General features: G+C 40.0%; 1 protein-coding gene across 2 annotated transcripts in view; it reads right to left on the reverse strand.

Annotated features, from left to right (window-relative positions):
• MGAT4A (alpha-1,3-mannosyl-glycoprotein 4-beta-N-acetylglucosaminyltransferase A) overlaps positions 1–22372 on the reverse strand; it is a 70257-nt gene extending 47885 nt beyond the window's left edge. Inside the window, exon 1 of one of the 2 annotated variants that reach the window (XM_054271602.1) lies at positions 22198–22372. In XM_054271602.1, the coding sequence (XP_054127577.1) occupies positions 22198–22291 (94 nt within the window). In that variant the 5' untranslated portion in view covers positions 22292–22372. The remainder of the gene's footprint in view (positions 1–22197) is intronic. The other variant, XM_054271603.1, reaches the window with a different exon arrangement.
• Positions 22373–26557: the final 4185 nt, after the last annotated feature.

Consider the following 26557-nt stretch of genomic DNA (forward strand, 5'->3'; position numbering starts at 1 on the left):
CATCTTGTGAAAGACCCCTCTGAATGCTTCATTAAGGATAAGTGGAACTTGACAGTATTTCAGACATATCAATTTCAAACCCAAGTTTTAACTTAATATTATGGTCAGAGCCTGAGATCTGAAGATCATTTTTTACCAAAATTCTGTTCATGTTGATACATATACATACTCTTGAAAGGGGACCAAAAGGGAGATGGAAACACCAAAACTGATATATTCCCTTTTCCCTTGACACCCAGTAAAGTAAGTGGGCCTAGATTTTGTATCCTTCCTTCTTCCCATTGTTAATTTCCTCAAATCTTCCGCTCACCATCATCACTATCATCCCCCTGCAACCAACATACAGACACTGACTAGAGTATTTTGAGTGAATTTGTAACTCAATCAATATTCCAGCCATTCAGCTGACATCCACAGACATATCTCTCTTGTTACTTACCTATCCATTCCCAACCTTTTCATATTGCAATGGCAGGGAAGTAGAAGTTTAGCAAGCAATTTGAAACCCTTCCTGTTGCTATATTACATAAGACACAGGGCAAGAAGGAATTAGAGTCAACTTCCCTTGTTAATAAGGCTGCTTTTCCTCCAAATTCTTTCAATTTACATTTATTTTCCTCTTTTTTTTTTTTTTTTTGGTAGTTGGGATGTACTGCGCCAATTATATTTAGAAAACTTAATTAAGTAAAATGCCCTGTGTTCTGAAGATGGAAAAATAAAAACATGGTTCACTATCTCTTAAAACATCTCCTTTGCCAGCTTTATTTTGCTTCTTTCATTAAAATCAGAAGATCATTGCTTTTGTGCCAACAAACCCAGAACACAGCTGCTGGCCCACTCCACAGTGCTAGGCACACTGTACACTGCTGACTGGATCAGGCTGCTCTTTGAAATAGGAATTGATGCTTTAGTCAGCAGCACTTAGAAGACTGGGAAAATTTTTTGAAGTTTCTGGCATGAAGGCCATTCTTATTTGCCAATGATAACTAACAAAGTAGTTCAGTTCTGATGCTTCCAGTGAACTGTACTGGTATTGCATCCATGGTACTGGAGACCTCAAAAGCATTAATTCCTTTGAGAAATACTAGACATGTATTTGTTGCTTCAACCAGACATATCTAGGTTAAGGAGACTGCTCTAAAAGATACATAAACTCTGGGAATCTATCCTTCACAAATATACAGCAATTTTTTTCAATTAGGCACAATATTATTCAGTGAAATGTAACTAAAAATCCTAAGATTACAAATACAATAAAATTTTTAAGTCTACTACCCTATGAATATTTTTCTAGTTATTTATGTAAAATGAAAGTAAAAAATAATTCTTTATTTATGTGAACTTACATGACCTAAAACATTTACATCTCTAACACTAGTAGAGCCCTTTTCATGTTTTTGGAGAATAATGTGTAATTTGGCATTTTGGTACTTGTTTTATAATATGGCTGCCTGTACTTTTAAACTAAACAAATTAAATTTAAATGACCAACACCCATATCTTTAGCATACTTGCAGCCCTTCAAAGATCAACTGCTCAGATACTTGTTACTTACAAACAAAAAACCACAACAAATTTGATCTCATACTGAAAGGCACTTGCAAAGGAGAAAATACTTCTTAGACTTTTACAGTACCACCATCAGCACTGACCACATGTACCAGGCTTTAGAAAAGCATCCCTTAAGCCATCAGCATTTTATAAATATTCTAATTTGACTTTTTAGAGTTCCTGACTAAGTATGTGAGAATGAGCCTACAAGATTAAATTTAAGAATCTATTTTTATTTTAATTTCGACTGAGGTCAAGTTTGGTAAAGTCCTATTCAACTAATTTGGTCTCATTCTGAGATAAAATCACTCTCCTCAGGGATGAAGGCAAGATGAGGGAAAGGCAGTGGTTGGTGCAGTCTCACCTGGAATGCTGTGTGCAGTTCTGGGCCCCACAGTTTAAAAAGGATGTGGAGCTCTCTGAATGCATCCAGAGGAGGGGAACACAGCAGGAAGGTCTGTCCTGGGGGAATGGCTGGGGCCTTTGGGTCAGTCTAGTTTGGAGAAAAGGAGGTTGGAGGGGGGACCTCATTGCTCTGTGCAGATTCCTGAGGGGAGGAATTGGAGAGGGATGGTTGAGCTCTTCTCCCTGGTGTTTAGTGACAGGACACATGGGAATGGCCCTAAGCTATGCCAAGGGATGTTCAGATCGGACATCAGAAAGCATTTCTGTTCTGAGACATTGGTAAAACACTGGAACAGGTTTCCTGGAGTGCATAAAGTATTTAGGAGGTATCTGGACAATGCACTTAATAACATGCTTTGGCTTTTGGTAAGTCCTGAAGTGGTCAGGCAGTTGGACTAAATGATTGTTGGTAGGTCCCTTCCAACTGAGATTCCCATTCTATGACAAGCTGACTTGTAGGCATTGCATATACAAAACAGTCAATAATGCACCTGATATTTTCAAAATACATTTGACCATTTAGTGTTTTACTGTTGAGAGATTTCTCCAAAACCAAAAGAAATTGAATTGATTTCTTGTCCAGAAGTATGAAAACACTTTTTTTGATTGCTATTACAGTAAAAAGGAGAGTAGTGAGCCCAAAACCACAGAGAAAACAGAGTGATCACCACCAGTAAAAAAAGATTCTTTTTCTACAGGATTATGGATTCTGTTCTTATTTTCATACTAGAGTTATTCAAGAGGACAGAAGAAGGAATTCAGACAGTAAGTTATTGGCCTTACAACACTGATGGAAGAACCCCAAACATATCTGTCTGTTCTCTGACAAACAAAACATCCCTCTAACAGCAGCTGTAGCCAATATTGAAGACATCTGGTCTCCAATAATTTCAGCATACAAGCATATTTTTATTTAAGAATAATGTACTATTTTACATTAAAATGAGAAGATTTTCCACACTTTTCTCTGGAAGCCACAAAGATCAAATAAAATAAATATCTTGTTAAGAAATTACTCCAGAAATGAAAGCATTAATTCTTCATAATTTTTCTCTTAAATTCTAGTTGGTCCAGCAAAACTCCAGAAGCTAAAGACTAAATATTTTAGCTGGCCAGATGCTGTGCAGTTCTCCCAGCACTGTGCCAACTGAATCAGTACTTTGTCAACTTTTTTCCTTTGTTGCAATACATTCCCTTAAATATGCAGAACTTAGAATTTAGACAAGCTCACTTGAAAGTTGATGCAGTCCTTTGAAAAGTGAAAATTCAAATGAAACTCGGGTGGTTTGCTGGTTTTCAATCAGGGATGAAATCTCAGCTCTCAGCCTCCTCTGGGTTATTTACAACTCTTCTACTACATAACTGTAAAAAAAAAAATTCCAAAAAGACACCACTAACCCAAAATTACAAACTCAGTCCACTCTCCTCTTAGCCATAGACAATACTGACTACACAGATTGCTAAAGAGTTGTCTAAATTTGAAGAAAAATTCAAAGTTTTAAAACATGGAGTTTCTAACATCTTTGCATGAATATAATTTCTTAGTTTGGGCTTTTGTACTTCTTGAAAAATCTGTTAATGTACTTTCACCCCTGCTTTTCATAAGAGCAAAGAGTTTTCCCTTGACTTAAAAAGGGACATCCAAGTAAAGGAATAAGAAAATAGGCTGTAGTTTGAATTTAGAAAAGCATTTTGCAGAGTATTTCAGCTCAACTGAAATAGCTTAAATCTGAATTCCAGGTAAATTACCAACACTGTCAGAACACCTGCTGAATTGTAATTCCAAATGAAATATCTACTGAACAACAAAACAGAAAACATACTGTGGAAACTCAATCAAAGCAATTTCAAGGCTACAGAGTCTCAAAGTCAATAAAAATCATCAACAGCTTAGTTTTTGGTTCATGTTACTTTTTTAGCTAAGTTAGATTTTTTTAATGCCCCAAGCCTGTCAGTATTTAAGAGGCCTTTGGACAATGACATTAACAACCTGCTTTAGCATCTGGTCAGCCTTGAGGTGGACAGGCAGCTGCACTACATGACCACTGTAGTTCCCTTCCAACTGAAACAGCCTATTCTATTCGAACATGAAAACTTCATGAAGAAACTATTTGAGTGCACTTCTAAACTGAGTGGAGTGCACACTTGTAAAAGAAAACAGAATTGCCTGAAAACCCTTTCGCAACCAAAGAATGTTTCGGCAATCCTCAGTGTTGCCATTATTCTCAAGGAAAGCCTTGACTGTCTGCTAAAAGAACTACAGTCTGCAACACAAAAAGCAGCATGAAAGCTTTGCAAGCTGTTATTTATCTTATCAATCAAGCAGGTTCACAAACATGTTAAATCACAGGCCATTTTCACAACTGAAAATTGAACACATCGAATTAAGATTGTTGAACTAAGGTGGCTGCATTCACATAAATAAACAATTAAATGAATAAAACACAAGCTATAATTTACTCAAGAGCTCTGTTTTAGTATGGCTGGTTGTACCAAAGACAGATGCATCAGACAAGATCAGGAAAAGCTTTATGACCTTTCCATATCACAAGCAGGCAGCTGAGCTTTCCTTCAAACTCCAAACCAGCTAAACGTCCAAAGTGATGGATCTGCCACACAGACAAAAAGGAAATCAGCAATAGACTTGGCACTCAAAAAAGATAGCAAGCCAAGCACAGAGGGCTTAGCTTTGCCAATTAATTGTAGGCCTGATTTATATTTTTTGCCCTTGCCCAACTGAACCATACCTCACTCACCCCCTTTTTTCATTAAAGAGCAACAGGACACACAGACAAAAGGCTCTGGTTGGCAACAAAGTTTTGTACACAAATACGCAATAAGTAAAACACCTAGAGAAGGAACAGATACCAGACACAACAGGACTTTTCCTCTACCCAAGCGGGGAGACTCCAAATCATGATCAAATCAACAACGTATCACACATTCACCAATGTATCACTGCATTCGCCAATGTAACACTTTATGGCCCACCCTAACGACAACCCTTTCAGCTTTTACAAGTTAAAGGTTCTGCAGCAAAAGCCTCATTTTTCTGTACACCCTATTGAAGAGTTATTAAAATGCCATTAAATAAATGTTTGAATGTGTGAGAACACACTGTAGTTAGTGCTAATTCAGGTATTTCTGTGATTAGTTATTCTCCAACTCATTTACTCCCACTATAAAAGCCCTACAGTAGTTACCATCATGCCATGGGTCAGAGGCTCTAACAAGCTTCATGTATTAATTCATTACACTCCCATCAAGGATGTTGATCAGTTTACAAGTTGATAGAGAGTAGAGGTCTTAACTGGCAGCAAGCTTCCACACTGAGTTTCACACAGAGAATGTGGTGAGGCAAGAGGAGGTCATTCCTCAGTGAATTAGGGATTTGTCAAAGTGCCAGCCAATTCAATCTGGCACGGCTCTTACAGGAACATTCCTTTGTTTGAGCTACATGAGGTATAAAAATTAAGTTCTGCACTTCCCGTAAAATCAGTTCAGATGTTGTATGTGATCCATGAAGTTGTAGTATCAAGTAAATCAGTATCCAGTAAGTCATGATGATACCTGCATGGACCTGCATTTCATTCCCACAGATGTAAGCAATATGAATCTTTTAGATCATGCTTGGTTCATAATACCCAAGTACCTTACAAGCCATCACATTTGTAGTATTAGTGATAAAATACTCATCTTCATCTCTTAAAAGCAGATATCCTTTTAAATTAAAACCCTGCTATGCTAATACGTGCCAGACTAAATTATTTTCACTGTCAACCAGAAAAAGTGAATTTTTCTAATATATAAAATAAAACTCTTACCATGCTAACACTTAAGTAATTCTAAACTTCATCTTAAAACTGACACTCTTTGACAAAGGCTATACTTTCTTTTTAGCACAGGTTTTGCAAAATGTAACTGCAAATACAATTACCCATTATTGTGATATGAAATTCTGTTCCTACTGCACTGCACAGTCATCCAGTATCCACAATAAAGATGCACAGACAAAATCCACACACTGGCATTTACTGAGACAGCATGCACATTGCCTCCATTGCCCTTTGGAAGTGACTCCAGAGCTCAGAGATTTTCACAAGCCACAGACGAGGCACCGTGTTCTCAAATGTCCGACTGAAGGGACACAAGCAGAGGAATTGTCAAATCAATCACACAGGCACAGACAAAAAGCTGTGTCCACACAAGAGATATTAAAGATGTTCCAGAATCCTCCTGTGACATTCAGACTTACAAAACCAGCAAAACACTATAGCAAGCTGAGCTAATTATCAAGTGTCAAAACCTGCACATAGGCACAAATCATATTTAGAAATCAGCAATGTCAAACAGTGAAGAGTAAAGAAGGTGTTAACAAAATTTGTCCCCAAAGTTTAAGCGTGCACACAAATCAAATTTTGACTTGTCTCAAAACTGGCTAAAAGCTGATACATGGTGTCCTTGAAATGTTACAATGTATTACCATGGATGACTACTCAACAAAAGCTAATTAGCTTCCCCGCTCTTAAAGTGAAATTAAAACCTTTTATAAACAAGCTATGATGAGTTATAAAATCTAAAGCAGTAAAGCAATCAACCATGCAAATACAAATAAAGCAGTATACTGTAAAGGCTAACAACAAGACATGCTATAAATAAAAGCTCTTAAGAAAACTGCTCAAGGTCAAATTTTATCAGTCCTCTTTCAACACTTGATTCTGTAGGCCTTTTTAGTTACAGAGTTTGTAGCTATGCCTATTCATAAAGCTATCTTATTATTTTGAAGGGATTAGAGGACATGCAAATTTTTGTGAGTATAATACTCTGTGAAATTAAAGACAGAAAAATATGGGAGATGATTCACAAAAATATGCATCCTGCTAATCATGAAAAAATATTTTCTGCATCAGGAAACAAACAAACAAAATCAAGATGCAGGAAAACAAGTGGGCAAGTCATTTCTTTATCCCTAATCTTATTATTCAAATTGATAGGTCATTTCAGCAATTCACTAGTTCAATCTACCAAAACAATCCATCAGAACTACTCTTTATTGCCCTTGTTTTCCACATAGAGATGTACTTATCAGGACTGCAAGTATTTTTAAAAGTGCTCATTCAAGTAGCTTTCATTGTGAAGAACAACTTGTTTTTGAGGGAAGGTTCTGCAGGTTTTCCTAACTTTGGTAAAAAAGTAACTCAATAATTCTAATTACTTCATTTCTCATCGCAATTTTTTACGTTTTGCACTTCAAGGATCTCTATAAACAAATACTGTTTTTTGTTCTCCCCACATTTAGTGCACTAGCACAAGTCTGAAGTGCTTGCTTTGAAACTTTCAGGGCCTGATCCAATCTCAGTCTAGATACTTATGTTTAAACATTCCATTGCAGCAGGAGCTGAAGTTGTTTTCTCTAAATTTTTTTAAGCAATCTGAATATGATCCTTTGTCATATCAACTGGTAAAACCTTTGTACTTTGATCTGTAAATTAATTTCAGAATCAATTTTCTTGTAAATAGTTCTTTGATCTGAGAATTTGCTTTCCCTCCATTTTTTCAATCTTTAATATAAATACACTAAAAATTATGTAGCTTACCAATGAAAATGGAAGCATGAAATGGTACATCATGTTTGTTTGATTTTTTTTTTCTAAAAAGCCACAAAATTCAACATTTTTCTAGAGGAAAAAAAGTCCTAAGAAATTAGAAAGCCAAAGAAGCCAAACTAGAATTGTGACAACTGATGAATTATTTACTTAAGGAGTATCTTCATAGCTGGATAGAACAGCCAGGAACATTTTTAAATGTCTCCAGATGCAATTGCACACCTCCGCTTCTAGATAGAATTTATTCAATAAAGAAAGGTCACAATTAAGAAGATTTACAAATCAATTATAAAATCCAGTATGACAGCACATTCAAACATCCCCTGATGAGGGCTGACAGTGAGTCTGAATGTTCCTTTGGACACAAGGAATAAAAAGAATAATATATCAGAAAATCCAGACGCCCACAAATAAGGAGGTCAAGTCAACAGAAGCATGTGGTCCTCTGTCTGTGCACGTGCTTCAGACAATAAAGATAATTAAACACATGATTTGTTTGAGAAGAGTTATTGGCAGCACTTGAGCTGAAGGTCTTCTTTTAAGGCAGAGAAAAGCAAGCCACAGTGATGGGGAAAAAGCAAGCAAACAAACAAACAAACAACAAAAAAACCCCCAACCAATCAACCAACAAAAAAACCCCAAAAACAACCAACCAAAAACTCCCCAATCCCCCTCCCTAAAAAAAAAAAACCCAAACAAAAAACAAAAGAACTTCAAAAAAGAAATCGCACAATCACGCATTTGCAAATTATTTGTCCTGATCTGACTGTTAACTTTACTGCTAACTTTACTGTTTGCACTTCTCTGACTAGTAAACAACACTGCCCAACACTCTAAGGATGAATATCAACCTCAGGGCTTTTAGGTTCCAGCTACTTGGTTCTTATTTTATTCCCAGAGCTAAGTAAAGCCACCTCTACTGGCATTTCTTCTTGAAGGGGACAGTGATATAAAACTGTCACTGAAATCATGTGCTAAATCTGTCCCACAATAAGCAATCAGTATTTAACACATCTCTGTCCCTGAACAGAAACACTACGGGATGTGTTCATACATCCCTTCATACATTCTATTCCCAAGAAGCAAAGCAGAACAACAAAAATCATTGCAACTTATGCTGTAGACATTCATGGCACAAAGAGTTCAGTTTAAGAAAGTGATACAAGAAAAGCTCAGCTGAGTACACAAAGCAATGAATTCATGTAACATGGACAGTAACTCTTTACAGTGAAGAAAATTACCTTCAAGTAACTGTCACTAAAACGTCCCACTTTGACATTTCTAACATGTCTCACACAAGATTTAAAGCATTCAGCAGTGTAAGAGAAACTAGGAAACCTTCAACAACATCACAGTATTACCTCAAAAACATAATTTACAGTGACAGCTTTTACAAAGATCATCATGTCACAATTATTTTTTCACACTAACTGCCAAATAAAAAGGAAGACTGTAACTATACTGCTCAAGCAAACACAAAGCTCCAGTTTAAGCAAACATTACAACCATAACACTGAAGCACACTTAAGATATAGGACAGGTCAATAGCTAGCCTGCATTCTTGGCAACACTGAAGGACTGAAGCACATTAGGTGAAAGAAAGCATTTCTATAGCTTTTTAAACATACTAAAATTAAACAATCTCTTCTACATTTCTGCAGAAACATGTGTATTAAGCATACTTGTTGCATTCATTTATTATGTTTGCTTCCATCATTTAGTTTAGATCTATGTGTATACATACATATTATTGCCACCAGTGAACAGGAGTATCTTCCAAAAACCACATAACAGCTAATCACACTCATTCCTAACAGGACATTTTAAAGAAGCCATAACCATTGATCTGATCAGAGCAGTGTGTGGCTTTAGAATCAGCATCTCTGCATGGTATCATAATTTCAACATTAAAAATAACAACAAAACCTAACCTTGATGGGTTAGGTCACACATTTCTTTCACATCTGTTAAAAGTGCACAAGAAACAACCCTTCACCTGAAATACTTACAGATTTGCTGACCATATAAACAAATGTAATTACCCCATAGGTAATCTGACCTCTTGGAGTCAGTTTGACTACAAGTTATCTGTGACATCTCATGTTTCTCCTCAGATCTCAATCAGACAATAATACTTTCAGCTACCTTCTACAAACAAGCACATAGACCTATATTAAGATATCATGCTATCTAGTGGCCTCCAATTCCTGGGAAGCTCTTTTGTGGTGTTTTTCTTTTTATTTTAAAGAAAACTTTCTCTGCATACCACATTTTATAACCTACCGTACTTCTAATTCCATTTACTAACACAACATTCTCTGCTGTAACCGAATTTATGGAAGTAGGGGGTTTGATTCTCTTTGTTACTAACTTGCTAAGTTAAAACTGGAAAAGGGATTTGAAAGAGAAAACAAGTTTCCATAAAATTACCAATTTGGTAATCATTCAAGCTTCTTCTAATCCTCTAACTCTCACCTCTTGCAAACAGCCAGACTTGTGCAAGACATTTGACACTGTCCTGCACAGCATCCCTGTCTCCAAAGTGCAGAGACGTGGATTTGACAGATGAATCACTCAGTGGGTAAGGAATGAGCTGGATGGCTGCAGTCAGAGTTGCAGTCAATGTCTCAATATCCACGTGGAGACCAGTGATGTGTGGCACCCTCAGGGGTCAGCACGGGGACTGGCACTTTTTAACATCTCTATTGGTGACAAGGGCAGTGGGACTGACTGTACCTTCAGCAAGTTTGCCAACACCACCAAGCTGTGTGGTATCTGATGTCTTGGGAGGAAGGGATGCCATCCAGAGGGACCTGGACAGCCCTGAGACATGGAACCAAGTGAATCTCATGAAGTACAAGGCCAAGTGAAAGGTCCTGCTTCTGGGTAAGGGTAATCTCAAGTTCAAGCACAGGCTGGGTGGAGAATGGATTGAGAGCATCTCTACAGAGAAGGACTTGGGGCTGTTGGTTGACAAGAGGTTCAACAGGACTCATCAATGAGCATGTGTAGTCCTCAAAGCCAGCTGTGTCCTGGCCTGCACCAAAAGCAGTGGGGCCAGCAGGGTGAGGGAGGTGAGCCTGCCCCTCTTTTCTGCTCTCATGAGACCCCACCAGCAGTGCTGCATCCTGCTCTGGGGTCCCCAGCACAGGAAAGACACAGATGCATTGGAGACAGTCCAGAGAAGGGTCACAAAGATGGTCAGAGGAGCACCTCTCCTATGAAGACAAGGCTGAGAAGTTGGCGGTTGTTCAGCCTGGAAGGGAAACCTTACAGCACTTCCTACGTAAAGGGAGCCAACAAGAGAGCTGGGGAGGGACCATTTACAATGGCATGGAGTGACAGGAAAGGGGAAATGGCCTCAAACTGAAAAAAAAAAAGGTAGGTTTATATTAGATGCAAGGTAGAACTGCTTTACTATGAGGGTGTGAGGCACTGGAACAAGTTGCCTAGAGCAGTTGTGGATGCCTCATCTCAGGAAATGTTTAAGGCCAGGCTGGACAGGGTGTTATTTGCACCATGCTCTAATCAACTGAGATGATCTCAGTTGCCTCATAAACAGGAAAACAATGAAACAGTAAGAAAGATGCTTGCACAAGGTTAGAGAAGGCTTCCACTACTGAGCTTCCAGTTAGCCTTGACTAAGGCCATTAGAATGTGTGTGCCACAAAGGATAGGAAGGTGAAATTTGAAATGTTTTGGTGACAAGTAGAGTCTCCAAAATACTCAGTGAAGAAATTTAGTATTTTGGTTAAAATATTCCAAATCACTGTGCTAATTACATATTTTAAATTATTTTTCCATTATAGTACTCTTCATCAGTATTACTGAACATTATGATGCTATAACACTGAGAAATATGGCACCACTTGTATTGCAAATGGGTTAACATTTCTGAATAGAATTATCATTTTCATATTGATCCTTTCTGCAACAAGGAAACAAGGAGTTTGTAGAAGAATTAGCACAGCGTAGTAATTACTCCCACAGAAGAAGACATCCAAGAAATATGATCTTAATAAAGAATAACTGAAAAAAAGTTTTTATTCTCCTTACAGGAAAGACTTTGTGTTTTGTTAAAGATTCATACCCAAAAAATTTTGCATTGCCAAAATTGGATGGAAAATTCAGTTTTTAATTTTGAAAGATGCAAATCAATAAAGCCATAGAAGTTTTTATTAAGTGTCCTTTTGCTTTCATATCATTATTGTGGTATATCAATCAATTTGCTATTTTTTTTGAGAATGAAGGGTAGAGTCAACTCCATCAGCCACACACTCTGCAGTTCCACCTAAACAACACAAATGGAAACACTCCTCTTTGGTATAAAAACCTAACCTAATAACAAACTCCTACATCCAACTTCCATTTGAAAAATGCATCTATAATGTCTCAATAAACAACAAAGCCAAGTAGCCTTTAGTATTGTTTTCTTCTATGGCAGATTTAACAATACCAACAGCATTGATAAGAAGTTAGGATGTACCACAACACCAATACAGGTAAAAACAAAAAGCTGAAGTATAGGCTCTTGCCAGGCTTTGAGCTATTCTCCACTAATTAAAAAAATAAGCAAGTACAAAAATAAGACTAAGACTGTAACTGTGAACACTATCACAAGCATTTGTCTTACACTTTGAAGGACTGAACTAGCAGTATCATGAAAAATCCAAAACTGAGGCATACAATTTACATGTAAATGCCTGCTTGAGTTTTAAATAAGCCATCTCTCTCACCTGGCACTCTGGTAAGTTTGTGTGGCTAGAGAGTGCCAAGACTGAGGTGGGGAGGGTACCCCCAAACTCAAACACAGCATCCATACAAGCTCCACAGATTTGACTTCCAGCAGTTTCTACCCCTCCTCATTTACAGGAGGTTCTGTCTCTGCATCTCCTGCTCTTTCCCAAGACTCTGTTCCACACCCCAAGACCCTGTTCCTCTGCCCCAGCCCTCAAAACCAGCACTCAGGCCAAGTACACACCAGCCCTAATGCTGCTCCCCATGTGTGCCTTCCTATCCATAACAGATCCACCCCTGACCAGCAGCAGCCTCTGACCCCCAGCAGCAGCAGTGCTGCAGCAGCTCTGCACCCACAATCAGCAGAACGTGAGCAGTGGCAGCACAGAGCATTCCAACAAACTCAGAGGAATACAACGTCCACTTTTACTCTGCAGTAAATTTGAACCAAGCCAGACTAAAACAGTATTATGAAGGAGGGAAAAAGAGGATACAGTAGCATGTTTTAAATGCAATTTTTGAAAAAAGCCATCCTACATTCATTATCCAAGATATTAGGTTATCTTATGATTGCACTTAAAACAACTTAAAGCCCTTAACTAAACATCCTGTGAATGTCCTAACATCCATTGCTGTCCTGTCTCAGTTTCACCCAATTCAAACCTTTGCTCACTTTAATCTACATGTAGCTAAAATACCACAAAACCCAATTCAGTTAATTGCTGGATCCCAAAACACAACAAGAGAAGTCTTCCATTCAGTTACAGCTTGTTCCAAGTTAAGCACTTTCCTCAAACTGAGTTAAATACAGTTAGGTCTAAAGCAACATACTACAAGTAGAGAGTAAAGCATTAGTTCCTTTTTCAGGGTCTTTGTGTAACATAAAATAGCATTCTGTACAACTCAGTAAAGCAATGTGGAGGAGGAGAGCAAGGGAAAATGAGCCCTGACCTGAGGGAGTCTATGAGAAAGCAGTTAGTCTACCAGCACGTGTGTACACATGTGAATTCCAGAAAGGTCTCCCCTACTTCTTCCAGAGCCCCTCTCCTCAACAGAGAGCTTTGTGCAAAGCAAAAATGTTTAACCCTGATGCTTCCACACAAACAAACTCTACAACACATGCACCTCCACACATCCTCCAGATTGTGACTCACAGCACATACACCAACCAACTGTGCAGTGAGTGGCTGACCCTTCTCAGACATCCCAAGCACATGGATTGAGCACTACTGTGCCACTGCTGCTCAGCAACTACTGATCACAAATATGCACTTACAGAAAGCTTCCCAAAGGTGTCACTTGCTGTGCACACTCCGTCTGTGTGAACACAATTGGAGTTTCTGCTCATGCAGTAACCTCATCAGCAACAGGATGCCTGTGCAGCAGCACCCACCCATCCAGGCTGCAGGCTCTGCCTCTGAAGGGATTTCTGCCCAGGCAAAATTTCCACAAAGAAATTGAAGTCTTGTCCAGGAAGACTCCTGTTTATGGGTCAAAAACCTTGTCCAAAAATTATCACATTAATATGCTCACATATTCTTCAACATTCAGGGCTCAAGATTTTTGAGGGTTAAGATGCTGAATATTCTCAGCATAGTTAACTTAGAGTCCAATGTGGCAAGGAAACAAAGTGCACAGCAAAGTGGAACACAGTAGAACACAGAAAAAGCAGCTACTTCTGATAACCTGAAAGCTTCCAAACACTTTAACATGATTTGTTTCTACTACAGAACTGTCAGTAACTCAGTGAGTTTCTGTACATGTAAATCAAGATGCTCTTACTTTCAATCATTCCTTTCCCTCCTCTCAGAAACAAACATATACATACAAGGCAGGAACTACAGCAAGAAAACCCAGCTTCCTAAAAAGAGATTAATGATTGATCTACAGCCAAATGTTTAACATGGCAATACATTAGAAAAAAATTCATCTAGCAAAAATAACTGCTCAGAGGAGTGAGTACTACTACCTCAAAATTACCAGCACTATTTTAAGAGTTGAAACTTTTAGAAATTCTTAATAGCCTGGGCACAAAACTGAAGTTATTGCGAAAGTGTGGTTATTGTTTCCACACACGCTAGCGGGCTGAGGTTGCTGACACTCCTTGTTTCTTTGTGCCTTGACAACTGTGTTGAACAAACTGTTTCTGAGAACACATTCTTCCTAAGTTGTCCCCCTTGCAAACAACTCAGGATCAAAGCTTCATCATGCTCACACATTGCTGCAAATTAACAACAACCTTGTAAGTCAAATGTAATCCCATCACATTTGTTTTATTCAAATCTCTCTCTAAACAGTAGCTCTACAGTTTGTCTCCAGGGGCTGTGCAACCAAGTATGAGGGCTGTTTATTGGCACAAGCACCACACTAGTAATTTGTAATGGCAAAAAAGATTGAGTTCAGCCCACCTCTGAACTGTCTGAGGAAACTTACACATCCATGGCACCGATATGTAAGACCACAATGGATCTGCAGGCGACTATAGCAAAATTTATGCTTGATAGGCGCTGAAAACTTTTAAGTTATTTTTGAGCATTATATAGTAAAATTACATACTGTCACAAGTATGTAAAAAAAAAGAGGGGATCTGTTGTTTACAGTTAGATGGATGGGTGGCACATCTGTGGGAAGCATCCACAGGAATAGGCAGAAATTTGCATGAAAGCTGAGGAGACAACCAGAAAAACAGCTGGAAGCACAGCTCTAAAATGCTGCAGAGCAATTGCTTTTTAGGCAGAGACTAGCTGGAATAAAGCCTTTCACTGTGAGCAAGGAAACTGCTTTCTATTCACTTTCTGCCATGCTCAGGAAAACAAAATATAGTGCATTATAAACAAAACTAAATTATAGACTTACCAGTGTATCATCTTAAAAAAAAAAAACCCCAACTTTCAGGATTCTAGTCCTAAAGATTGTATCAACAAAGAAAAAAGCTTTTTTGTCATCCTGGCAGCAAATAAAGTCATAATTACACAGCAGGAAAAAGGTTACTGAGTAAGGTACTACTCCAAACTGTGAGGGGAGGGAAAAAAAAAAAAAAAATCACACTTGAAAATAAAAGTAAGTCATTTTTTGATGTTTTTCTAACGCAGTATGTTCATGGCTCCTAGCTATAGAAGGGGCTGTTTATTGTTAATAACAGCAAGAGACTAAAAATAAACAGATAAAGGAATCTGATAAATACAAGAAAATATTTAATGTATTTTAAGGGATCAAATTATATTATAAGAAATGGCAACACTCTCATATCTCATGCAAACATCAATATTATTTAGTAATGAAACACACTGTCATGTTGCTCTTGGCATAAAGAGAGATAAACCTGGCGAATGCCAAGAATAACTAATATAATTTAGGTTAGAAGGGACTTCTGGGGGTCATCTAGTCCAATCCCCTGCTCAAAATTATTTTCACCACAATTGCTACTTCAAAGCTAGAGCATTCCTGCCAGCTGTAGGTCTTCCCTAGGTAAGATTTATTTTGGAAGTGTCATACTGACTCACTCTTTTTGTGCTAGCCCAAATCTCTATTGGTACCAATTATGGTATCATTTATTTGTCATTGCTGATTTAACTATTCTTGAAACTGCCTACATAAAAATTCTTCACCAACAACTCCTCCCCAATAATCTACTCTACTATGTAACTATTCTTGCCACTACAAAAATTGTCCACTATCAAACCTTCCTCTCCCATTCAATTTCAGCCCCTTAGATCCTGTTATTCACTATGGCCACAAACAACAGATGACGTCTTTTTTTTTTTTTTTCTTTTTTTGACAAGAAATTCTTGGCAAGAACTTTTAAAATATTTGAAAATTATCATCCTGTCTCTCACCTCACACCTCTCCTTTAAGATAAGGAATGTCCAGATGATGACCCTTCCCTTACAGAGCAGACTTTCTGGATCTTTGATCACTTGTTGCTTCTTTGAACCCCATCTAATGAATCTATTTTCTTTCCAGTGCACCATCCCAAAGCAGACACAGTACAAAGCAGAGCAGAAAGATTTCCTGTGTCTTACAGAGCAGTAGACTTCATACGTATTTCCTTAAACCTCTTTTTTGCTCAATTCCTATTGTTTTCTGCAATAATGTGATGAGTCATATGTAGCATGACTGCCATTCCTACCTATAATGCCAACATAAAACTGCTTCCTAATTCTTCAAGTACACATTTGATTTTCTTTTCAGCACCCCATATTTTGACTGAGGCACTTTCACCCATCTTCAACCCACCTTCACCCTGCTTCCTGACTTGGTCTCCAATTTGTTTAATCAATTTTAAATTTCAATCTCATTGTCTACTTTTGTTGCTCCTCCCATCATGGTGTTTGAAATCCAGTGAAAATTCTCTAGATTCATTAAGGAAAACATCAAATGCCATCAAAAAAGGACAGATCATTGAAAAGTCCCTTTTACTCACTTAAAAATATTACAGTAAGTAATGAGCAATTGTGTCAGATGCAACTGTCTTTTCTAGCTTGGCTAAATTACACCCATGATAATCTCAATAGTCTCTGGATGTGAGCAGAAGCCAGGATTTTGGAGGAGTTGTTACCAAAAATTGGTAAAAATAAAACTCCTTAACACTAATGTAGCATTAGGAAGCAGGCATTCCATATCTGGCTGGATGCAAGAGGGGGTATCTCATGGAAGCACAGAAGACTCAGGCTGAAGAAGAATTACAAGAAGCTACACTGAGCAGAAGTATGGGCTTTCCCCAGCTCTAACACTAGGCTGTAATCAAGAGCAGTACCTCAAGGTGTTGGCTAAGCCCGATCCCATTAAATACTCTGGTAGTAACCAAGTTTTATAATCCCATGCACAGATGAGCTAACCTAGCTAGCAGGTTCCAAAAAAATGCCAGGAGCAAGGCAGTGCTGCAAAACCCCTTTGGTAGCAATCCTTTTCACTGCAGTCTCCAAAAATCACTGCTCCCAGAGCAGTCCTCCTGCAGCAGTCATAAGACAGACACAAAGATGCTGCAGACCTAAACGCTGTCCCACCTGAACAGCTGTACAGCTCTTCTGTATTATTCACTCAGGACAGAGTGCTCACTACCAGTAACCAAACCTACATGCCTGATTAGCTTCAATGAAATACAACTATTTTTAGTATCAGTAAGCTATAGGCCAATTTCTTGTTGAAAACAAGCTTGAAGTTTATTTTAGATAAAGAACAGAACAACATTCATGTGCTAGTGTTAAAAAGAAAAAGGAAATTCTTATTTCCTTCAATTTCACCTCCTGGAGGATATGCAACAGAATTTCCAAAGGAAAACAACATTTTCCTGATATTTAACAGAAATTAAAGAGCCCCCTCTTCTCCAAACTGGCATAAATTGTTACAGCACCTTCCACTTTAGCATCCCAGCCCATCCCTTCCCTGCCTTCACTCCTCCTAGTTTGTAGTCCATTTAACTTTTTTGGTTGGTTGGTCTTAACTCACACATCAGTGGGAAATGAGTGTGTAACTCTGAAGATCAGAACACACAGCCAGAGGGCTGTAGCAGCATTTACCTGCACAACAGCTTCTCCTAGGATCCATGTAGAAACTAAGGTGGGTTATAGCTGCAAAATACATTTATCTCTCAGAATTTTCACCTTTTCTTAATGAGAATATTGCATAACTACTGCCAAGGGGGAAGATTAGATAGATAGATAGATAGATAGATAGGACAGATTCTGCCCTCCTTGCCTTGTTTCCTCTGTGGTTCTTCCTGTAGGATCTTCTTCCTCTGGGGATAAATATTGCTGCTTCTTACTCCAAAATTAGCCACCCCTGGCTGAGGTTTCTTGTTTTAGTCACAGTTAGGTTTTGTTATCCTTGCTAAGTTTAGATGTTTTTGAACACTTAACCACTATTGTGGCTGAGAACCAGCACTGCAATTCTAATTTTGCAAAAACAGACAGAAAAGAGAGAAGATGACATTTTTATTACAAAGTCTAGGCCATTTTCTCTCCAAATGAGATAAAACTTCATGCTTAACAGAAAACACATTCAACCTTCATTACTTGAGCATGAGTGACTGTTCAGTGAACCAGGAAGCTAGATAAATATCTCAAAACTTTTCCTGGAGGTCTTCACATGGGAATTTGTATTAGTGTACCAAAATAAACCATCCCCATGTAGTAAGGAAATCCTGCAGCTGGAAAACACCCCTGAATGAATTGAAAACCAGAAGTTATTCAATCAATCCGTCATCATTAAAGAAGAATGATTAAATACACTAATGGTTTCAGGGTGCTGTGACAACTACATAGTTTAACCAGTTCTGAAGGACTAAATTGCATCAGATTTTCACAATAGATATTGCAGTACCTGTTCTCAACACTTCAAGTAGCCAAACATCTCCTAGAAGTGATGCAAGACACTGCCAACAACTGTCTTTGGTCAAGAATAAAAGTTACATACTTTAAATGAAAAATACTTGAATTCTATCCTACCATGCCTGCACTAATTCAGTGAAGTTATTTACCTTCCTTCCCAATTTCCACAGCCATCAGGAAGTTTGTTGATCCAAGTAGGGAAAGTTATTTAGCATTATGGAGCACAGGACTCTTCCTGGAACATTATGGACTCAGACCAATAGTCACATTAAAGAACAAAGCATCTAGACTACACATTTTACATAGCACACAACTGCTTTGATGTAAATTTTGTGATTGGTCTAATAGGTATGCAGTACTGTTCTGTACTGGTTAGATCTTAAGAGCAGTGCCTTCAGGGTAAAAAACCCAACACATTTCTAGAGCTCACAAATGGGGTGGTGAAGACCAGTGACCCTGAGCAGGTCAGTAGTACCAGAAAACACAATTCAGTCAGAGGAGATGGTATTAAGCATAAAGTTATTCCTTGCATAAGAGGTCGGTTTTAGGAGGAACTCAAGGACATCTTACACTGAACTGTGAATGTGAAGTGACTGCAGATCATTTAAAGTGTTTCCTCTGCGCACCACAGAATTTTTAAGATTCCATTTCCTACATGTACTTCATTCATGCTAACCATAGCACATTTTAAACCCTAGAAAATGGTCTTTCAACTGATTTGCAAGAATCCCCCAGGAGAGGTCTTTCCCAGATGCATTCAGGACTTGTACTGCTTCCTTACACCACCAGTGCTTCTACACATTGAATGAGGTCCAGAAAGCAACAAAGACCTTGGACTCATTTTGAAGATTCTCTCCAATGACCAAAAATATTTCAGTGAACCTTCTTCAAACACAGTTATTTTATAAGCAAAATCATATGATGGGCCATTTCATGCACATAGCAATATATGACTTGTGAAATGTTATTCACATAATCAAACCTCTGGGTAAGATACAGCCATGCTTTTTCCAGCAATGAAAATTTCCTTCAGCTCCTGGCAACTTCTCAGCTTATCTTAAAATTTGTAAAGCATTGTTCTACTGAGACAAACTTTTGTGCTTTAAAAGTCTGTATCACTTACAAGTATCTAAATCCCATCCTGTTTAAAGTAAGTCTACATACATTTACTAGAGGAAGGTATGATCTACAAAAATATCAGATTATCCCAGTCTAATTGGTATTCTACAATTGATGCTGCATTTCAAGTGACAATCATCCAAGATCTTAGTTTCTAAATTAAAATTAATCACTTGAAAACTGATTAGGGTAGTTAAAAAAAAGCATTATGCTTCTGCTTTAAAAAGCAGAATTTGTTTTAGTTATCATTGGGCAATTTGAGGGAGGTAGCTTTTTCTTTAAGAAAGTGCAAAATACCATTTCTTTCTAACTGTAGATTTAACTTGCAGTCCAAAGATTGACAAATACGTACAGGAATCTAAATGTAATGAAAAACAAAATAGGATCATCAAAGAATGTGACACCCCACAGCCTTTCAGCGAATGGGAACAGCAAGCTATGTTTGTTTCTAACTTAGCCACTCAAAAATTTGTAATGAAAGTGTTATCAATGAATTAAAATACCATCCCACAAGGCTATAAAATTACATTGAACTGGAAAAAATAACTTCAGCAAATATTTATGGTTAGTCTCTGAAACCTTTCCATTGTGCATTGATTGAAAATGTGGTACTGAATTAACTCAAATCTGTTTTGATTTTGAATAACCTGTGAAAAAATTAAAAACCAATGTTCAATGTATGAACATCTCTTGAACAATATTATTTAGACTCTGGTTTCATGACTGTGACATGATTAATTAACAAATTACTGATGTCCTGTTACACTGATTTTTATTTCACAAACTATCATAATGCTCAACAGCAAGATCTTGAAGAAGATAAATGCAGAACTTTTACACCAGCATTAAGAAAGTATTGATTTTAAGCACTCAGATGGAAAATAAAAGTATAAAAAAAGAGCAGTCTAACTAACAAAAGCTTAAATTGTTGCAAAGTGCCATATATTGTATATTCTCCAAATAGCAGGTTTTTGTTGATTTAGCAGAGACTTTTCTTTGTGGCATGCTTTGACAAAAGAGAACAAGACTTGCAAGTCATATATCAGGTAAGAAAGAAAAAAACATATGGAAGAATTTCATAGAAACATATCTCTGCTGAAGTGAGAACAAAATTCTTACAAGGTTCTTAAGCAAGAAATTAGTAAAAATGTAACTACTGAATTGGTTAGTAGTCAAAATGAAGAAAGTACTACCTTCCAGCGCTATTCAGACACCCCTTTCTTGTCTTAGCCACATCTAAGCTTTTATTGTCTAATTAAAAATCTCTATATATTACCATAACCTTGAGAACCTGACATTTTTCCTGCTGCTTGCATTCAGAAGGGTGGCCTACCAACCAACTGCTACAGCAGAGATCACAAAGCATCTGCTTCTTCCACAAGTGTCCAATGGAAAAAAAAACCAGCATGCCACAGAGCTCATCTGCTTCTTTTTTACTTTAATAGTTGGCCATGCTACAACAGACAGTATTCCTGGAAAACCTCAGCTTCCTCTAATTGGACTTGAGGCACAACTGAAAATAATATTTTCTGCAGAACGGTCAGAACAAACAATCACTGAGATGATTATTAGTTTTAAAATTACTTGATCTTTGAAGGACATAGTCTCCTATTTTTCAAGAGATCAGATGTTTATAAAATAAAAAACAATCCTTTCTTCTTCTAGAAAACATTGCTGAACAAGTTTATTTGCTTTACTGAAGGACAAAACTAAATCACCTTGCTTTCATAAACAATCCCAACCCTCAGAAAAATTGGATTTTTCAGGGTTCACAGGGAGTGCAGTAAGAGCAAAGATATACGAACAGATAAAAGTCTACTATACAAAACAGTTACTTAAGTATTTTATAAAATTGCACCTTACTTTAATAGATGCATTTCCTGTTACCTAGTGGATTTCATAATTGTATTTCACTTTTTACATGGTACTTTAACAAAAAGCATTTTAAATTTTTTTTCAAAGACAGTAAGAAAAGTCTTCCAACAGTGTTGATTGGCAGTTTGCCACTGCCATCAGTAAATCACCAGGGAAGACAGAAAGCAGAACCAAAAATAACATTCTCTAGTTGGGTCCATTGGCCATATGTTACACACGAAAAGAAATAAATAAACCACCAACCAAAAACAAACATATGTTTCTCCAACAACCATAAACCAAGAAACAAAAAAATAATAAAATCGAACCACAACTCCTCAGCCTTGACCAACCCATTCATCCAAGAGCAGCACTTGCTTTTGCTAAGGTATCTTTCTTTTTTTTTTCCCTTTTTAAATGAGGACCACTCAAAGTTAATTTTCCTGAACTTATTAGCAACTGTTTATTTTTCACCAAGGCAGTACCTTCTGTAGCAGAGCTAGTCAACAAGCAATTTACAGATTGCTACCATACAGCAGCAGCACACAGAAATGCAGCCACGTGAAGGTGATTAGGTTTTGGAGTTTTTTCCTTACCTTTCCCATTTTGCCATGCAGTGTACCAGGACAAACTGAGGAAAGTAGTGATGAAAACTAACACGGTGGCCACAGTTCCATTTCGGAGCCTCATCTCATTTCAGCATCACACTTGCTTATGTTCTGCTAGTGGTGAGGACTGATCACTTGGGCTCGCTGCAGTGAAGTCAGCTCCAGTACTGGACAGCAGCAACACGAAATGTAGCTCTCACATATCAGATGTATCATAAATCAATCCATTCCAAACTGCTGGATGCCTTCTCATCGTACTCATCAATCCAGCTTCTCTTTATTCTTCTAGTCCTGTTTAAAGGAAACAAAATTTTAACAGATTATGCCAAAGAATCTTACAAGAGTCCCCCAAGAACTGAAATACACTACATCTTCTGTGTCTTAGGTGCACCACCCTCTCGCTGCCTCAGTCTTGGCTCAGAGAACAGAACTTCTTAATGTGTGCCTTTTCTAAGACTATTTGCATCTGGGGGAGCTGTATTTCACAGGAATTTGGTCACCAAAGGACAAACACACACATCACCAACATTACAATTTGACTTTCAGCGCAAGGGAAGGTCATGTGTCACCTGGCAGGTGTCAAACTGATACAACAGCTGCTTTCAGGACGCAGTAACTTTCAGGAGGCCCCACTCCTAAGACCTCACTTCAACAAAACCCCTCTGAAATCAGTGGGTCTCATGTAACTGCAGGAGCAGAACTGTCTCCAGTGAGTTGAGAGACCAGAGCTTTGAACACTGTGTGCAAACCTACATCTCTCATCTTTGCTCAGTGCAAGAGGATTTGATCTATCCACAACCATTTTTTTCGTATCTCAGCTGCAGCTAAAGCACTAACTACAGCCCCACCTGCAGAGACTGCTCAATCCATACCAACTGGCATCAACCCAGAACTCCTCTATACCACACAGGCATAAAGATAAAACCTAAGTTACCTACAGCTCAGATTTATCCCTCAGGAAAGTTCCATACCCTGGTATTAGAAAAATCACCAACTGGCCAAAACCAGCCAGTTGTGTTAATCACACTGTCTTAAGCAGGACAAAGAGAGTATAGGGCAATAAATAAACCAACTTTAAAAGAGAGGGGAGAGGTTTTCAAAGTATTAAATCATCTCTACAGTAGTCAAACATTAGCCGTCAACATTCTTTCAAGGCACTGCCAAGTTTTTTCCCCCACTATAAACTATATCTGATGCAAGTATGTTACTCAGCAATAAATAACTTGCTCTGCATTTTCTTTGGAAGCAGTCTCTGTCACCTTCTTGCACTGCTGCATTCAGAACAACAGGGGAAAAAATGTTCTTTACTATTATGGTACCAAGAGATTCCAGTCCAATTTGAGCTATTCTTCCCAAGCTTACATCACAGCACATATCACCTCTACCAAAGGGCCCACAAAACAAGGCATAACCAACAAGCATGGTTAACAAAAGAATGGAAACCATCAATAAAGTTGCAGAACTACACGCTCTCGTGTTCAAATCTCAGTCACATCATCTAGGTTACTGGAAGTGTTTACCTTTGGACCACAGTTACCTCACCTATAACGCCAGTAACATGCTTTATTTGAGGAACTTCATGCACAGATAGGTTTGTGGCTTTAAACATTAACTCAGAAAGCCTACACTACCTATGAGGAAGGGAACAAATGCAAGTACATGAGAAGCAGACACAGTCGATGATAAAATTCATGAGAAGCAAAATAATGAACTGGAATAGAAAGAACTGCAAAATGCCTTACAATGAGAAACCCAAGCTCAACACAATGAGAGATATAGACAACTGAGACCCCTATAAAGAGCTAACACAGAGAGCACAGAATGCCAGGAAATATCATCAGTCCCAGAATGGGAGATGGACAAAATGAAAGCCAGAAGTAAGGGCAATGATAACTGTCTTGATGAACTTTAATAGCAAGGAGAGGCAAAGATCCCAAGTCCCAAAGTTTTATAAGGACTATGTGAATTTAGGAAGTTCACGTGATTCCCAAACTACCAGATAAGCGAACAGGACACCGATGTTGTTACCCTGTTTCAGTACCCTGAAACTGTAACTTAGCTTCCCCATTATTTTAGCATCAGACCGATCTCTCTGGAGCAGCTCAGGTGCACAAAGAACCAGGCTGCAAGCTAGAGGGATTATCCCAGGGAGAGGAACTGGCAGCTGGTCCAACGCGCAAACAAGAGAGGGCAACCAGGCGAGTAGAAATATTATCCAATAATGCAAGGAACCGCCTGCCTTTCCAGAAAACACAGGCATAATTTTTACATTTGCTGCAACAAAACCAAGATGCTGCGTTTAGGGCCTCTCATTGTGCTATCTGAATCCTCCAAAATACTCAGAAAAAATTCAGAAAACAAAAAAGCAAAAGGAACAGTAGCAACCTGATTCAACCAGCAGTCAGTATGTGCAACATTGTGTCAAATCAATAACTATCATGAGTTTGAGTTGGTTGGTTCTGCTTTCATCCTTCTCTTTGGGTGTTGCAACCACTCCTCTTAGCACAGGCACCAGCAGCTCAGCTACAGCTCAGCAGTACTTAGATGATTATTTAAGCATTTCACTGTATCAAACTGCATACTTCAAGGCCATGCATAAACTAGACATGTTCCAGCTTTTAAAAATGTATATAGCTAAACCAGCAGAAACACATGTGTAGTTGCACATAAATTATTTAAGTCTCAGGTGGTCACTTTAGGTTTGTTCAATAATTTACAGCACAATCTAAACAAATTTAACTGAGGGGTAATCCAGTTTGAGATGACAGTATGATAGGGTATAACTAGACAGATGAAGCCTATGAAATTTGCCAGCACCATTATGACCTGAACCTTTCCCACTGCAGACCAAAGGGAATGACCCGGCTGGATGCTGAAGGCCGAGGGTGCTGAAAGTGCCGGCACCTCTCGGATGCTGAGCAGAGCCCTACTGAATCACAACTTAAATAAACCAAGAAGTTTCTGCTTGTATCCAGACACTCCCAAAATACATACAAAGCATATTCCCAACCGCAAACCATAAAAACTGATACACTCCAGTGCGCCTGCAAAGGCTCTTCACAGAGCTGCTGAAGGGCTGGATGGTGCGGGATCACAGCACGAAGCGCGCCAGACTTCCGAGAGGATGAGCCAGACCCCATCCTGCCGGGAGGGTGCGAAATCTCCTACCGCGGTAGCGCTGCTGCGCTGAAAAGGGCGCTCTTGAAGGCACGGAAGAACAGCCCGAGAGGAAACGGCAGCTAAAAGGCGAAGGCGGCGGGGACCTACTAAACAGGGGGTTTTCCGCCGTGTTTCCACTGACACGCTCCCCCGCAGCCCGCGGCGCGCAGCCCGCCGCCGCCACCGCCGCCCCGGCACCCCGCAGCCCTCAAAGGCGGGGAAGGGGGACCGGCTGCCTCCGTGGAACCCGTCCGAGTTAGTCAGGACCTTCCCCGCTGCCCCTCCGCCCCGGCCGCAGCTATCTCGTCGGGGAAGAGAAAAATCGGGGGGGTGACGGGCACCGGGAGCCGCCAGCTCTGCCGGGCGGCAGAGGGCGAGAGCTGACGGGGACGGAGGGAGGAGGGAGGCGGGGAGGGAGAGCGCCGGTCCGGGGAGCTGCGCGGCGCCCGGGGCATCGCGGCGAGGCTGCGGGGGAAGGAACAGACACAGGAAACTGCAAACTCCGCCGAACGCCCCTGCGATCCCAGCGCGGCGAGGAGGAAGAAGGGTGGGAAGCGGGGTATCCCCAGGCACCCCGGCAGGAGGGAGGAAGAGGGCGCAGCGCCGCTCTGCCCCGGAGCCCCGCGGGCACCGCCGAGCAGCGGGCCAAGGGAGAGGGCGGCAGCAAGTCCTGCGGAGGAGCGGACGGCGCTCCCCGCACCGCCACGCAGGTGCACGGAGCGCAGAGGAGAGCGGGCGGGCAGATGGCGGAGCAGGACGGCCCCCAGCCTCCCTCCGGCGACACCGCAGAGACCCGCGGGGAGGGGAAGCGCCTCCGCCGCGCTGCCGCTCCAGAGGGTGAGGAGAGCCGCCCGTCCCCGGACCCCCCCCGGAGCAGAGCCGGCGGTCCGCAGGGTGCGGGGCGCGCAGGGGCAGCGGGGCGCGCTGACCGCCGCTGCCGTGCTCACCTGTGCGCGGCGCTCCGGCACGGCGGACCCGCGGGGCGCGGGGGCTGTGCGGGCTCCGCCGGGGCTCTCGCTCCCCTTCCCCGCCCGCCCCCCGCGTCAGCGGCGCGCCCAACCCCGGCGACCGCCCCCCGCCCCGAACGCCATGGAGCGCGCGGAGCCCCGCCCCGCCCACCCGCCGACACCGCAGGCAGCCAATGGGCGCCGCCGCGGGTGGCGCCACTGATTGGCTGGGCCGCCTGTCA

The sequence above is a fragment of the Melozone crissalis genome, unplaced genomic scaffold (assembly GCF_028551555.1).
Source record: "Melozone crissalis strain CALT ecotype California unplaced genomic scaffold, PUWL_Pcris_2 ptg000013l_1, whole genome shotgun sequence".
Taxonomy (NCBI): domain Eukaryota; kingdom Metazoa; phylum Chordata; class Aves; order Passeriformes; family Passerellidae; genus Melozone; species Melozone crissalis.